This window comes from Myotis davidii, unplaced genomic scaffold (genome assembly GCF_000327345.1).
Source record: "Myotis davidii unplaced genomic scaffold, ASM32734v1 scaffold281, whole genome shotgun sequence".
NCBI lineage: Eukaryota > Metazoa > Chordata > Mammalia > Chiroptera > Vespertilionidae > Myotis > Myotis davidii.
The window spans coordinates 4308871-4324099 of record NW_006293784.1 but is presented as its reverse complement, the minus strand read 5'-3'; the positions used below and the strand labels follow the sequence as shown (position 1 = coordinate 4324099).

General features: G+C 39.5%; 1 protein-coding gene and 1 pseudogene across 1 annotated transcript in view; both read left to right on the top strand.

Moving 5' to 3' along the window:
- ARID4A (AT-rich interaction domain 4A) overlaps positions 1-12343 on the top strand; it is a 65188-nt gene extending 52845 nt beyond the window's left edge. Inside the window, 3 exon segments of the mRNA XM_006767669.2 lie at positions 2675-2881; positions 3823-3969; positions 10353-12343. Of these exon segments, the coding sequence (XP_006767732.1) occupies positions 2675-2881; positions 3823-3969; positions 10353-10456 (458 nt within the window). The 3' untranslated portion in view covers positions 10457-12343.
- Positions 8114-9273, top strand: LOC102758842 (annotated as a pseudogene).
- Positions 12344-15229: the final 2886 nt, after the last annotated feature.

Below are 15229 nucleotides of genomic sequence, written 5' to 3'. Positions count from 1 at the left end.
GCCTTCTTTAAAATTCAATGCATATGTAAAGAAATATACGGTAACCCGAATTTACCACACTCGCAAAATCGCACACAGCCAACCATACACCCAGTATGGTATCGCGATTCGCGATTTTGCGCTATCATACTGGGTGTATGGTCGGCTGTGTGCGATTTTGCAAGTGTGGTAAAATCGCATAACAGCAAAATCGCATAACAGCCGAGCATACACCCAGCAGCGCTGCTGATGCCTGAACGGTATGTGGAATGAAGTGGGCGGGCATCGGGAGGCCACTATGGCATGGGGCAAGCACTATGGGCAGTCTATCTGAAGTGTACCTGGCGTATAAGACGACCCCCCACTTGGAGGCATATTTTTCAGGGCCAAAAAATCGTCTCATACGCCGGCAAATACGGTACTCAAGTATGGTAGGGCAATTTATTTTCAAATGGGTCAGAAAAACATTTTTTTGGCAGCTGTCCTTATAACTTTTTTGTAAGGTTGAAAATGGTCTCAAAATAAAAAGTTAAAAAGATTGAAAAGGAAGAAAGGAGATGGACCAGTTTTACTTTTTGAAAATAATCTTTGGCTTAACTAAGGCAGAAGGAAGGAAACAAAATCACTAGAACTCAGTTATTATTTGTTATGAGGAATTGACTGACATTGAACACAGGAATATCAGCAGGTTATTGGAAGAGTAATTTAGGGATTGTTGAGTTAGAGGTACCCAGTATTAGGAAAATTGGGGCCTCGAGCTTAGAAGAAAGTGTTTTCAGAAGATAGTTGTCAAAGAGTGCAAGACAATGAGATTGCTATAGGAGAATAAAATGAGAAAAAGTAAAATACAGCATAGGAAATGTAGTCATTAATATTGTAGTAACTGTGTGGTGCCAGGTGAGTACTGGAAATATCAGGGGGAACACTTTGTTATGTATATGATTGTCTAACCACTATGCCGTACCCTTGAAACTAATACAAAGTAATATTGAATGTAAACTGTGACTGAAAAAAAGAAAAAGGACCAGAAGTATAATTATGTAGGATATCTCTTTACATGGGACAGCCAGGAAGAGTAGAGTAGAAACTGATCGAAGAGAAATGAAAATCAGTAAACTAATGGGTTTGAATAAGAAAGGAGTTCCAAATGCTGTAGAATATTCAATAAGATTAAAATATATAATCATTGAATTTGGCAATCATAAGTGTTTGGGACTCTAACAGTAGCACAGTGATGTGATCAGAAGATGTGGAAATCAAGGTAACAGAGAATTTCTTTGAAGAAATTTGATCCTAAAGCCGTGGTCTGCAAACTGCGGCTCGCGAGCCCCTTGAGTGTGGCTCTTCCTAAGCTTTAGGAGTACCCTAATTAAGTTAATAACAGTGTACCTACCTATATAGTTTAAGTTTAAAAAATTTGGCTCTCAAAAGAAATTTCAATTGTACTGTTGATATTTGGCTCTGTTGACTAATGAGTTTGCCGACCACTGCCCTAAAGAGAAGGAAAGAGATGCTGACTAAAGGGAAAGGTTTTCCTCTCCTTCCCTCCCTCTCTAAGGGTAGGAAACATCTAAGCATGTTGGTACACTGAGAAAAGTTGAAGTTAAATGAAGATGGTGAATTGACATTGGGAGTTTCAGAGGAGCTGGAAGTAGATGCTTTTAAGAGTATAGCTAAAGAGATTAGTTTGCCCAAAAATAGTTTCCTTGTTTTGAGGCCAACAAAGGGGCAACAAGGACAGATACAGGTAGGGGAGGGGCTGGGAAATTGCCTTTTCAGTTGAAAGCAAGGTTTGCTTTTGCGAGAGAATAGGATGGAAGTAGGGTATAGAGATTCAGAAACGTAAAATTGAGGGGCAATTCTAATTTGTTACTAAGTGAAAACCAAAAGCATCTCTAATACAGATTTGGTGAGGAGGGATGTAGAGTTTTAAACAAATGTCTGCTCACATTTTATTAAACATGTGTTAAAGACTGTGTGTACATTAAGATCTTTCTTGCGCTACAGGTTTGGCTCAGTGGATAGAGCATCAGCCTGTGGACCGAAGGGCCCCAGGTCCTCATCCAGTCAAGGGCACATGCCTGGGTTGCGGGCTCAGTACCCAGTAGGGGTGTGCAAGAAGGCAGCTGATCAATGATTCTCTCTCATCATTGATGTTTCTATCTCTCTCTCCCTCTCCCTTCCTCTCTAAGATCAATTAAAAAATATATTTTTTTTAAAAAAAGATCATTTTTTGGTGCTTTATCATATATATAGTTTCGGTAGGTCCTCTTTATTGATTTTAGAGAGGGAGAGAGAGAAACATCAATGATGAGAAAGAATCATTGATTGGCTGCCTCCTGCACACCCCCTACTTGGGGGTTGAGCCTGCAATCCAAGCATGTGCCCTTGACTAGAATTAAACCCGGGACCTTTCAATCCGCAGGCCAGTGCTCTATCCACTGAGCCAAATTAGATCTCTAGTTCATTCTTTTTCAGCAACTCTAGCAAAGTATTCAATAGTATATCATTTTTAACTGTTTCCCTATAGGTAGGCATTAAGATTTTCTTTCCTTTTTTTTTTCTGTTAAAAACTTTGCACATTGTGCACTTATTTCTGTAGGATACCAAAAAGTGTAATTGCTGGTTCTGTTGCATACTGATATTTGAGAGTTATATATTTTCTAATCTGAGTCAATTTTTGTTGTTATTATAGGACAAAGCAGTGATAGTGAAGATCTTCCTGTCCTAGACAATTCAAGTAAATGTACTCCAGTAAAGCATCTTAGTGTATCTAAGCCACAGAAGCTTGCACGATCTCCTGCAAGAATATCCCCTCACATCAAAGATGGAGAAAAAGATAAACACAGAGAAAAACATCTGAATTCATCCCCTAGGACATATAAGTGGAGCTTTCAACTCAGTAAGAAGCTTATAGAAAACTTGAATGTATACTGTAAAGTGGTATATTCCTTGAAATGTCAAAATGAATAAATGATTAGTAAATTCATTTATTTCAGTTTCCAAATAATATCTTACCAGTAATCATCATTTGTTATCTTAACACATTTCGTACCGCTCAGGAGTTTTCTCGTATTTCGCGCGCCATCTGTTAAGGACCGCTCACGAGTATTGTTTTTCACGCCCATGGAAAAAGGAGCGAATCTAGATACTTATGTAAATTTTGTTTGGTCCCTCTTCATAGAGGAAAATGTTTTACGCAGTACCATACGTTAAAAAAGTACTAGGAACTTTAATTGTTTAATTGTTTTTGTAAATAAAAATGTTACAATTATTGAAAAACAACACCTAAAGTGCATTATGATGATTTAAATAACGTAAAGTTTGCCCAAAAACATGCGGTCCCTGGCGTATGTCTTAGAGATTTCTATGCGGTATGCAATGTGTTAAATACAAATCCATGTCATTTCATAATACTGACTTGTTAACTCTTCACTGGAAGAAAATCTCCAGTTAGGAAATAAGACATGTATGGTTTATATGAATCAATGAAATGAATACCCGGTCTAGTATGGAAATAACTAGTAAATCATAAAGCCATCAACATAAAGAAGCTGTTTGGATAAATAAAATTATAGATCAGCATTGCTGTGTGTTGTTTTCTTACATTTTTTTATTATTTAAAATATTAAGTAATGTTTAGTATAGAAATATTGGGCTACATAAAGAAATCTTATTCCTGAAATTAATGTCATCCCTGTGTATAGAGACTTATTAGCTTAATATGATAGGTTTTAATAAACTAAAGCTTTTGATGATTTATAAGTTGGACTTCTGATAGAATTGCCATATTTTCCCTGAAAGAATTATTTTTAAATTCTAATTAATTTTTTCCCCTCTTAGATGAATTAGATAATATGAACAGTACAGAGAGAATCTCTTTTCTCCAAGAAAAACTACAGGAAATCAGAAAATATTACATGTCTTTAAAGTCTGAAGTTGCAACCATCGACAGGAGAAGAAAAAGATTAAAAAAGAAAGACAGAGAAGGTAATTTGATTATAATTTTTCTTTCCTCTATTTTCTAATATATACCCTATCATCTTAAAAGATGTAGGTTTGTCACTCCTTGAATATGGTATACATTTATTAATTGTTGTTTTTAGATTCTTGGTATTTTCTTCTTTGCTTCTGTTGAAGTGAGTCAACAACTGAATCAGAATGAGACTCTTGAAAGAGATCATGAACTGTTTTACAAAATGTGTGATTTTCACTAAATGTGGTGGGTTCTCAAGAGTTTACTTGCTTGGAATTCACTCTTTGCTCAACATTTTACTGGCCGCCTATTAATAGGTACTGTATTATTATGAGGTTCACCAGATTGTTGGGATCCTATGTCATTTCCTAAGCAACTACCATATAAGATAATTCAGGTGAACAACATTAATGCATACATACCATGTGCCAGGTGCTCTTCTAGGTAGTAGAAGTACAGAGAAGAATGAGATCCAGACATTGATCTCAAAGATATTAATGTCTAGTGGGACAGTGTATGATGAGGAACCCAAGAGTGATAACAAGTATAGGAGTTGGGAGGAGAAATTACTTTGGAGTAGTCATGGGGAGAGAATAGTGTCTGACCTAGACCTTAAAAATGTGTACGATTGCCTCGGCCCGGTGGCTCAGTTGGTTGGAGCGTCATCCCATACACCAAAAAGGTTGAAGGGCACATACCTAGGTTACCAGTTTGGTCCTGGTAGGGATGCATACACTGGAGGCAACTGATCAATGTTTGTTTCTTTCTCTCGTTCTCTCGTTCTCTCTCTCTCTCTCTCTCTCTCTCTTTCTCTCTCTCTCTCTCTCCCTCCCCTTCCTTCCTTCCTTCCGTCCTTCCTTCCTTCCTTCCTTCCTTCCTTCCTTTCTTCCTTTCTTCCTTCCTTCCTTTCTTATCGCTCTCTCTCCTTCCCTTTTCCTCTTCCTATTCTTCTCTCTCTCCCTTTCTCCCTCTCTGAAATTAATTTTTTAAAAGCCAACAAAACATATCCTCATGTGAGGATTGCCCTAGCCCAGTGGTCAGCAAACTGCGCATGGGCCACAAAGTTTCATTCGCACTGTACGTGTGCGCCCGCACGTGGTATTTTGTGGAAGAGCCACACTTAAGTGGCCAAAGAGCCGCGGTTTGCCGACCACAGCCCTAGCCGCTTTGTCTCAGTGGATAGAGCGTTGGCCTGTGGACTGAAAGGTTCCAGGTTCAATTCCAGTCAAGGGCACACCCGGGTTGTGGGCTTGATCCCCAGTTGGGGATGTGCAGGAGGCAGCTGATCGGTGATTCTCTCTCATCATTGATGTTTCTATCTCTCTCTTCCTCTCCCTTCCTCTCTAAAATCAATAAAGAAATATATTTTAAAAATTTCTTAATAAATAAAAAGTATACGATTAATTCCTAGTTAAATATTGACATGTTCATATCTACTCTATCCAAATCCCAACTAAAATAACAGTAAAGAAAATCGAAAGCCTTATACTCACAAGGACAAAAGAATGGCACAGCAGAGTGTGACCGATAAGAAATGTCAAAAGCCTATCTTTTGGAAGCTGAGGAGCAAATAAACTACTGTAACTGTCCTAGCAGATAAGGGAATGCTAAAACCTAAGCTTGTTTATTCTTGAAGTAGGACAAAACAAGCCGTTCATGCCACAGCACCCCAGAAAAGCTATAAAGGCAGGGATATGGGGTGAGCCTGAAAAATGGAGTTTGTTTGAAAATGGAAGGAAAAATTAGATTCTTTTGTCTGACCCTGTGCAGCAAACTACCTTTTCCCACAGCACTGTCAGAAAATAAGGTGGATGGCGGGGCTCAATAAGCTTGTATACTCAGGGATATCAGTCACAGGTGAAGGTGAGAACTAAACGCTAAACCAAAAATACAGTCATGAGTAGAAGTTTGCAGAACTGAATGGTGAGACTCCTATCCTCTTTCCAACCGAGATCTTAGCCTGTTGGTTCCCTGAGAGCCATCAATCAAGTGCATGCTCATTCCTGGGACAAGATGGAAGGAAATCTCTGGAGAAACTGGACAACCTAAGAGAAATGGTCTAACATAGATACCAACATTTGGAGGTTCCTGAATCAAAAAGCAAGATCCTTGCCAATAATTACACGTGCAGTGCCCACCACTGAAAAACCCTACCTATTATGCATGTACAGCTTCTGGTTAGCTTTTTAATGTCCCTCTCTTAAATATGGAAGCCATAATACCAGATAGGAAAACCTCTACATATATGAAGACAGAAGTCAAAGTAGAAAAGGAAGAAAAAAAGGAACTTGGAAAAAAATAGACGCACCAAATAAAGACACCAAACTATAAATAATATCCAGAGATACAGGAAAGATATGGCAGTCTCAAAACAAGAATATAATAATAAAATTCAGAGAACAAGACAAATCTGTTAAAATATAAGAGCAGAGCCCAGCTAGCATGGATCAGTGATTGAGTGTTGACCTATGAACCTGGAGGTCATGGTTTGATTCCTGGTTAGGGCACATGCCCAGGTTGCAGGCTTGATCCCCAGTGTGTGGTGTGCAGGAGGCAGCCAATCAATGTTTCTCTCTCATCATTAATGTTTCTATCTATCTCTCCTCCTTTCCTCTCTGAAATCAATAAAAATATTTTTAAAATATGATAGCAGGAATTTATAAAAAATGTAATAGAATGGATAGATAGCAAAGCTAAAGAAATCCCAATAGAAGGTCAAAAAGACAATAGGAGAGAAGAATGAGAAATATTCTGAATCATAGGATTTCTAGAAGTACTGAATAAACACAGGAAGTTGTCATCAAAACAGTATTAAAGATTTCCAGAACTGAAGGATATGAGATACAGTTGAAAGGACTCACTGTGACCTCTATGAGGAATAGGAGAGAAAAATTACACCAAAGCGCATTATGAAATTTCAGAACCCTATGGATAAAGAGAAGATTCCAAAAGTTTACCATATAAAGGTACATACAAAGAAAAATGGGTCTTAGAATGGCATGAGGTTTCTCATGTCACATTTCTTGATGGTAGCACTGTAAACTAGAAGCCAAGCTAAGAAAATGTGAGATCCAGCAAACAAGGAATTCCACATAGAGAAACAGTAAGAAAAATCTCAGGATGCTGAAGGAAATCACTAGGCTGACCATTGCATAGCAGTCCTAGAAAGCAACTACTCCAGGCGCAGGATGGGTCAGGAGAGGCGGGTTCTGGGAGGGGGCTGTTTCTTTAAAAAAATAAAAGGTAAATTACCTGCACTGAGAATTTTGTCGCCTATGGCAGAGAGTTAAAGGATGAATTACTGACAGAATGACTTGTGTCATATGTGGTCTTGAATTATTCTATTCCCAGTGCAACTACAACAGTTTTTAATTCCTGGAAATATGATGGAGCAAATGGAAAGGGATATGGTTGAGATAAAAGGGATATGATTTCCATGTTTGTCTTTTCTTTAAATACTGTAAATAGCAAAAAGTCTTTACAAAATTTTTAAACAAAAAGAAAAAAAGGGCAAGTTAAATTGAAATTTCTTCAGAGAACCCTCAACACTTTTGAGTTTCCTAACGGTGATATAAGTTTCAGACAATTGAAAAGATTCTCCTTCCCTCTTCTGTTCTCTTAGTTTTTTGTAGTTGAAGTGAGACTTCTATCATACATGTCAAAATTTGTAGTAATGAGTTAATGTTATATTGGTAGTACACACACTCTGAGAGACATACTTAAACAACAATTGAAACTACTTGAAAAATGTTCAATAAAGTAGGAACAGTTGACTCAATTGGTATGGCTCAGCGGTTGAGCATGAACCTATGAACCAGGAGGTTTACATAGATTCCCGGACGGGGCACATGCCCAAGTTTCCGTTTCGATCCTTAGTAGAGGGCATACAGGAGGCAGCTGATCGGTGATTCTCTCTCATCGTTGATGTTTCTCTCTCCCCCCCTTCCTCTCTGAAATCAAAAATATTAAAAAAAAAAAAAAAAGAACAGCCCTCACTGGTTTGCCTCAGTGGATAGAGCGTCGGCCTGCGGACCGAAGGGCCCCAGTCAATTTCGCGGTCAAGGGCATGTACCTGGGTTGTGGGCACATCCCCAGTGGGGGATGCGCAGGAGGCGGCTGATCGATGTCTCTCTCTCATCGATGTTTCTGTCCCTTCCTCTCTGTAAAAAGATCAATGAAATGTATTTTTTTTTTAAAAAAAAAGGAACAATTGGGCAAAGATTAGCAGAAAACAGGTGAGTTTTGCAAAGAAAGAGAAGATAAAGACAGGAACTAAAAAATGGCAAAACAGAAGTGCGCAAGCGCGGCGGGCGGGTCCAATGACTGTGGTCCCGCCAGGCCACCCATTGCCCGGCTCCCCGCTGCGGCGTGGTGATGGCCATTTTCAGTGTGTGCGTGGTGAACAAAGCCGGCGACCTGATTTACCATCTGGGCAGCTACGCGCCAAGATCCGAGGCTGAGAAAACATTCAGTTACCCGCTTGATCTGCTCAAGCTACACGACAAGCGAGTGCTAGTTGCCTTCGGCCAGCGCGACTGCATCCGCATCCGGGTGGGCCACGCACTGCTGGCCATCAATGGCAAGGACGTGAACCGCAAGCACACGGCCGATGGTAAAGAGGTGCTGGAGTATTGGCAACCCTGCCAACTACCCCGTGTCCGTGCGATTCGGCCGGCCCCGTCTCACCTCCAATGAGAAGCTCATGTTGGCCTCCATGTTCCATTCGCTGTTCGCAATCGACTCCCAGCTGTCTCCTGAACGGGGCAGCTCAGGCACTGAGATGCTGGAGACAGACACATTCAAGCTGCACATTCCAGACCCTGACAGGAAGCAAGTTTGTGGTGCTGGCAGACCCTAGGCAAGCTGGAATAGACTCTCTACTCTGAAAGATTTATGAGATTTACTCAGACTTTGCCCTGAAGAATCCATTCTACTCTCTGGAAATGCCCATCAGGTGTGAGCTGTTTGAACAGAACCTGAAGGTAGCCCTGGAGGTGGCAGAGAAGGCTGAAACTTCTGGACCTGGGTCATAGGCTGAACCTGCAACAATCCCCCACCCCGCCGCTGCCCTCCTAAATTCTGAGATCCTGTAGCAGGGGTCTTACCGCGTCCTCTCCAATGGAAGTCCCAGGCACCTTGTTAGTACACCTGAAAGGGTCGGGGGAGAGGGGCTGAGTTTGACCAGGGCACTAATCCCTGAGCCTTCCTACTATTCTCTTTGCTGTGTCAGTCATGGTCCTACTTTCCGACTACAGATTGTATTTATGGAGGAGGTAGGCCCATAGTGCTGTAATAAACATTCCTTTGATCTCAAAAAAGTAAATAAATAAATAAATAATAAAGGCAAAGCACCTCATGCTTTGAGTAGCAATCCTCCATCTGTGTATGTCCTCCGGGAGAATTATGTTAAAGTCACCTGAAGACTTTCTTCTCAGCACCCCCAGACACTTCCATCCTTATCCTCCTGGTTCTACTATCAGGTCTGGAAAGCTCCTGTTGCTTATAAGAATGTTGTGTCCATCAGGTGTATTGGGACAGAATAAAGATGGGAGGCCATTGGTTAGCTGCTTACAGGCAATTCTCTGAGATAAGTGAATTCTCTCGGGTCCTATAGCCCAGAGATAAAACAGGAATCTGATGTAGTGAGAATTGATCTCTGGTTGATGTTGTTTCTGATATGGGGCAAGGTGAATTCCTCCTAGGGACCTTTAAGTAGGTCTCAGGCCCTCGCTGGGCAGCTCAGTTCGTTAGCCGTGGTTGGCAAACCGCAGCTCACAAGCCACATGCGGCTCTTTAGCCCCTTGACTCTGTCTCTTCCACAAAATACCACGTGCGGGCGCGCACGTACAGTGCGATTGAAACTTCGTGGCCCATGCGCAGAAGTCGGTATTTTGTGGAAGAGCCACACTCAAGGTTCCAAAGATCCGCGGTTTGCTGAGCTGCAGTTTGCTGACCACTGGGTTAGAGCATCATCCAGATTCACCAAGGTTTTGGGTTCTATTTCGGGTCAGCACATACAAGAAGAAACTAATGAGTGCATAAATAAGTGGAACAACAAATCAATGTTTCTCTCTCCCCCCTTCTCTCTCTCTAAAAATCAATAAATAATAAAAACAAGGGCCTGGGAGTCTTGGGATTTAAAATAAAAAAGTTTGTCTTTTTAATATTTAAATATTATGTTGCTTTTTTTTTTTTTTAGTCTGAGTTACTTTACTGACCAGAGACTGATTCTACTCATTTGAGCCAAAGTTTTTTGCTGATAGTTTGTTATTCCTACATGCAGCATCTAAGAAGGCTACAACTGAAGTGAATAATCTTAAGAATTCCTATCTTGCCAGTGACTGGGCATCTTTGCATAACAGTTTTTGAGTCTAACGTAGTTGTTTTGATTCCACAGTGTCTCATGCAGGAGCCTCCATGTCATCTGCTTCGTCAGACACTGGAATGAGTCCCTCATCATCATCTCCCCCACAGAATGTACTTGCTGTAGAATGCAGGTGATACTTGTTTCTCTGCCTTCCCAGCAGTTTGCTGCCATGGACATAAATCCCAAACTCTGAAATACAACCACAGGAAGCACTCAACTGGCTTGACATTGCTAAGTATATCCTGTCGGCCCTTCCAGGCTGGATGGTATCTATTCCCTTCTTTTCTTTTTTCTGTTGCAAAAAAGTAAGCTGATTAATAATTGAAATGTAGGCAGCCTGATGTATTTGTCATAATTTTTCCTCCATTTTTTTTCATTTTTTGTGAAGATAGAAAAAGGGCACTTAGAAAATATGAATTTGTATAATAAAGCTTTCAGGTGTTATAGAAATCATAGACAGGCAAGTGCACATGATAAACATCAAAACATCCAGCTGAATAGTTACTGCTGCACTTTCACTAAGGTGGACTGAACACTTGGTGAGTAGGGGGTTTATGTTGTGTGTTTTGTTTTTTATTATTGTCGTCGTTGTTCTTTTTTATTTTTGTGGAAGCACTTGCTATGTAGAACTGCCAAAGTATATGTTCAGCAGTGTGCCCAGGTTTAAAGGTGTAAATGGGACAAAATAAATTGTGAAAGGAAGTGTAGTTGACTGAAAACTACAGTTGTAATAAGTCTTCCACTTTTTATAGTATTTTTGAGCACACAATTATGCAAATATTTTAATGTTTATTAATGTTTACAGTGGAATTGTGAATAAGTTTTCAGTGGACTATCTTATCCCTTGACAAAAATATTTTGTCTTTTTTCTATGTAATTTCAGAGTTTTTATTTTGTTACAAAAAGACAAAAATGAAATATATAACAACAATGAAGTTATTTAACAAGATTTCTAAAGCTGAAATTTTTGTGTAAAATAAGGTATTATCTTGCAACTTGTTAAATATATTTATTCAGACATTGGATGTTGTATTTTTATGTATTTTTTAAAATATTAATAAAATTGAAAAAAAGAAAATTCTAGGTTAATTCACTCTTTGGATGACAATAGCTCTCAGCTGTCCCTCTTACAGGAGGCTGCACCAGCAGCTCTGCCTGTACTGAAGGGAGTCTGTCTCAGTCCTTCAAGCAGAATGATCTATGAATGGGCATCTGGATCATTAAAGTACATCCTCTTTTAGACACTTTGGCAGTCCTAGTATTTAAACTGTTTTGAGGATCAAATTTTTGGTTGCCCTTAAGATACTATGTCACAGTTTTTATGTTTGCTATACTGCCGAATGAATTTATATCTCCCAAAGTTGAGATGCAACAACCAAGTAAAGCAATTATGTATGCTATGTCTGTGAATTGTTCCACAGACTGATACATTTTGTAAATAATTCTTCCAAAATCGTGTATTTAAAGCAGTTTTGCCATATACATTATGTAAAAACGTGATTTTTTAAAATCAGTTTTTAAATTCATGTTTGTACATTGAAAGGGTTTTTTTTTAACCTCCTTATCTGTGTTTAATATGCTGTAGAGTAATGACCTAGATGCTCTAGACTGTATATCAGGATCTGATTTACAACAACCAAGTCAGAGCCAAACACTAGTGATGGCATAGCATTACTAAAATAATTGTTTCTTAATTTCGTTTTACCACATTGTGAACTTGTGATTCAGATTCCTTCCATTTTCACAGAAAATTAAAAACAAAAAAGTACTCTTGTAAAATGCACTTCTCTGTCTTTTCTTTGCAAAGCAGAAGTATTTCAATGTAAAATAAAAATGGAGCTCAGTGGGCAGTATTAATAAAGGCCATGTTTTAAACATAGGCTTTATATATTTAATTTTCATTGAAGTGATTGTTGTTTTCCTAAGTGCCAGTAATTTATAGTTGGAAAATCAGACTTCAGAAAACCAAGCATATTCAGTATATTCTTCAGTTTTCACAATAAAATTTTTCTAAAACTTAATTATAAAATTGAGAAAAGTGTGTCATTCAAATTCAGTTGGAAGGAGGAGGCAACCTTAGATTCAGACATTAGATAAATCAATTAACGATTTCCTTGAGTACCAATTCATTAAATCTGAGATAACTAGTTATCAGCTTGGATATTGTCCCTTCTAATTGATATAAATCTGGTAATGAAGTATTGGGACCTTGTTACAGAGAGCAAAATTATATATTCATTGGGTATATGGACACTGTTAAAATTCTTTTATTTGGGCCTAGAAAGTCTTATGAAAGTAAGTGAATATTGACTAGGTATTAAAATTAAAGAGAAGATAGTAAGTGAATATTGATTAGGTATTAAATTCAAATATTGGGCATATTTTGAGTTTAGTTTAAACTTTAAGTAAACAATCTTGCATGTGACTGAAAAAGTAAAAGTATAGGTACTCTCAGGAGCATGCCCACACTATTCCCTGTCCCTTTCCCTTCCCTGCCAGGGCACTTTACCATTACCTTCCTCATGCCCAAGCTCCTAGGGCCCTTCCTTTGCCTCTATAACTTGTTCCTAAGCTCATTTCTTATACAGATTGCTTCTTCTTCCTCTGTGATTTTATAAATAAATGTTCTCTTATTTAAAAGTAAAAGTATAAAGACACTCTAATATCTAAAGTGGAAGGTGCGCCCGGCTGGTGTACAGTGGTTGAGCATCGACCCATGAACCAAGAGGTCAATTCCTGGTCAGGGCACATGCCCAAGTTGCAGGCTTAATCTCTAGTAGGGGCTGTGCAGGAGGTAGCCAATCGATGTTTCTCTCTCATCGATATTTCTCTCTCTCTCTAAAAATTAATAAAAACATTTTAAAATATAAATAAATAAAATGGAAGGTGCTATTAAAATCAAGGACTTTGAAGATTATGGAGATTTCTATTTTAGCATTCCTTTGTGTACTTTTATGGTTGGTTGGTTTGTATAATTTCTGCTTTTTCAATCCTTCACTAAGGAAGATGTTTGTACTTATGTTAGCACATACAATGTCTTCTATGAAATTTCTTTAAATTATTGAAATCTATATGGATTAAGCTATTAATTTGCCTAACAGGACAGAAAAAAGTCCCTGTATTTTCATGGAATGTATAATCCAGTGAAGTAGATGTTAAACCCTTAATCTATCTAATTCTTAACTGTAGGTGTGATAAGTTTCAGCATGCCATGAGATAGTGATACAGAGTCCAAGTTTGAAGGCAAAGATAGTCTGGGAAGGCTTTACATAGAAAGCAAAAGCCCAGTCACAATTATGATTTGACTAGGCAAATGGGAGGAGAGAGACGATAAGAGAGTAAAGTGCTCCAAGCACAACGAGAAGGAGAAATTGGTAAAATAAGTCAGGACAAGAGTAGACCTGAGGCCAGGAGCCAGAATTATACAGGCATTGCCCAAACCTGCCCCTACCCACCTCTGTGTTTTACTCCTGTTCCCCCATAATTCTGATCCTTATTTGTCCAGAGCCATCTCAGCAGCTACTTTTCCATGAAGTTTTGCTGACTTCTCATTATCACCAGAATATTTCCTGTTGGGCTCTGATAGCATTTTCAATCTGTATTATTTTCCTTGACAACTTACCTTGTATTATGCTACTTATGCATGTGTCTTATCCTACTAGAGGCCCGGTGCATGAAATTTGTGTATGGGATGGGGGGTCTCAGCCCGGCCTGCACCCTCTCGTAATCTGGGACCGCTGGCTCCTAACCACTCGCCTGCCTGCCTCATCGCCCCTAACCACTCGCCTGCCTGCTTGATGCCCCTAACTGCTTGCCTGCCTGTCTGATTGTCCCTAACTGCCTCTGCCTGCCTGCCTGATCATCCCTAACCATTCTGCCTGCCTGCTTGATGCCCCTAACTGCTCGCCTGCCTGCCTGCCTGATGCCCCTCACTGCTCACCTGCCTGCCTGATTGCCCCTAACCACTCTGCCTGCCTGATTGCCTCATCACCCCTGACTACTCGCCTCCCTGCCTCATCGCCCCTAACCACTCACCTGCCTGCCTGCCTCATCACCCCTGACTACTCCTACCTGCCTCATCGCCCCTAACCACTCACCTGCCTGCCTGCCTGATCACCCCTAACTGCTTGGCTGCCTGCCTGATCACTCCTAACCACTTCTGCCTCGGCCCTTGCCACCACTGCTTCGTCTGGAAGGTCATTTAGTTGCCCAGTCTAATTAGCGTATTATACTTTTATTATTATAGACTAGATGTTTAGTTTCTTATGTCCTCCTTAGTCACAGTTGTACCCCACAAAGTGTCTGGTCCAACATCTAACACATAGTAAAAATGTCAAAAATAGCCAGTTTTGCTAAGTGGTTAGAGTGTCAGCCTGAGCACTGAAGAACTCGGTTTAGAATCTGGTTAAGGGCACATCCCTCAGTTGCAGGTTTGATCCCTGGCCCCCTGGCCAATACAGGAGGCAATCAATTGATGTGCCCCCGCCCCTCTAAAAATCAATGGGAAAAAAAAATATCCTCTAGTGAGGATTAAAAAATACATACACACCAAAAACAACAACTGTTTACTTATGGTGAGAAAAATTACTTTTGAATTGTTTGTTTGTTTGTTTATTTACTAATGATCCTTATTTAATAGTTCTTTTTACCAAGATTTGAATATACACTTCACCAAAGAAGACATAATGATGGCAAATCAGCACTTATAGTGTTCATCAAGAGAATGAGAAGACAAGCCATAAACAAGAAAAAATATAAAAAATATGATTATTTTTTAGTCTCTATGGGCTGCTCTAACAAAAATACCATAAACTGGGGGGCTTATAAAAAATATTTTTCATAGTTCTGCAGGGTGGGAAGGTCAGATCAAGGTGCCGACATGGTCAGGTCAGGGCCTTCTGAGGGAG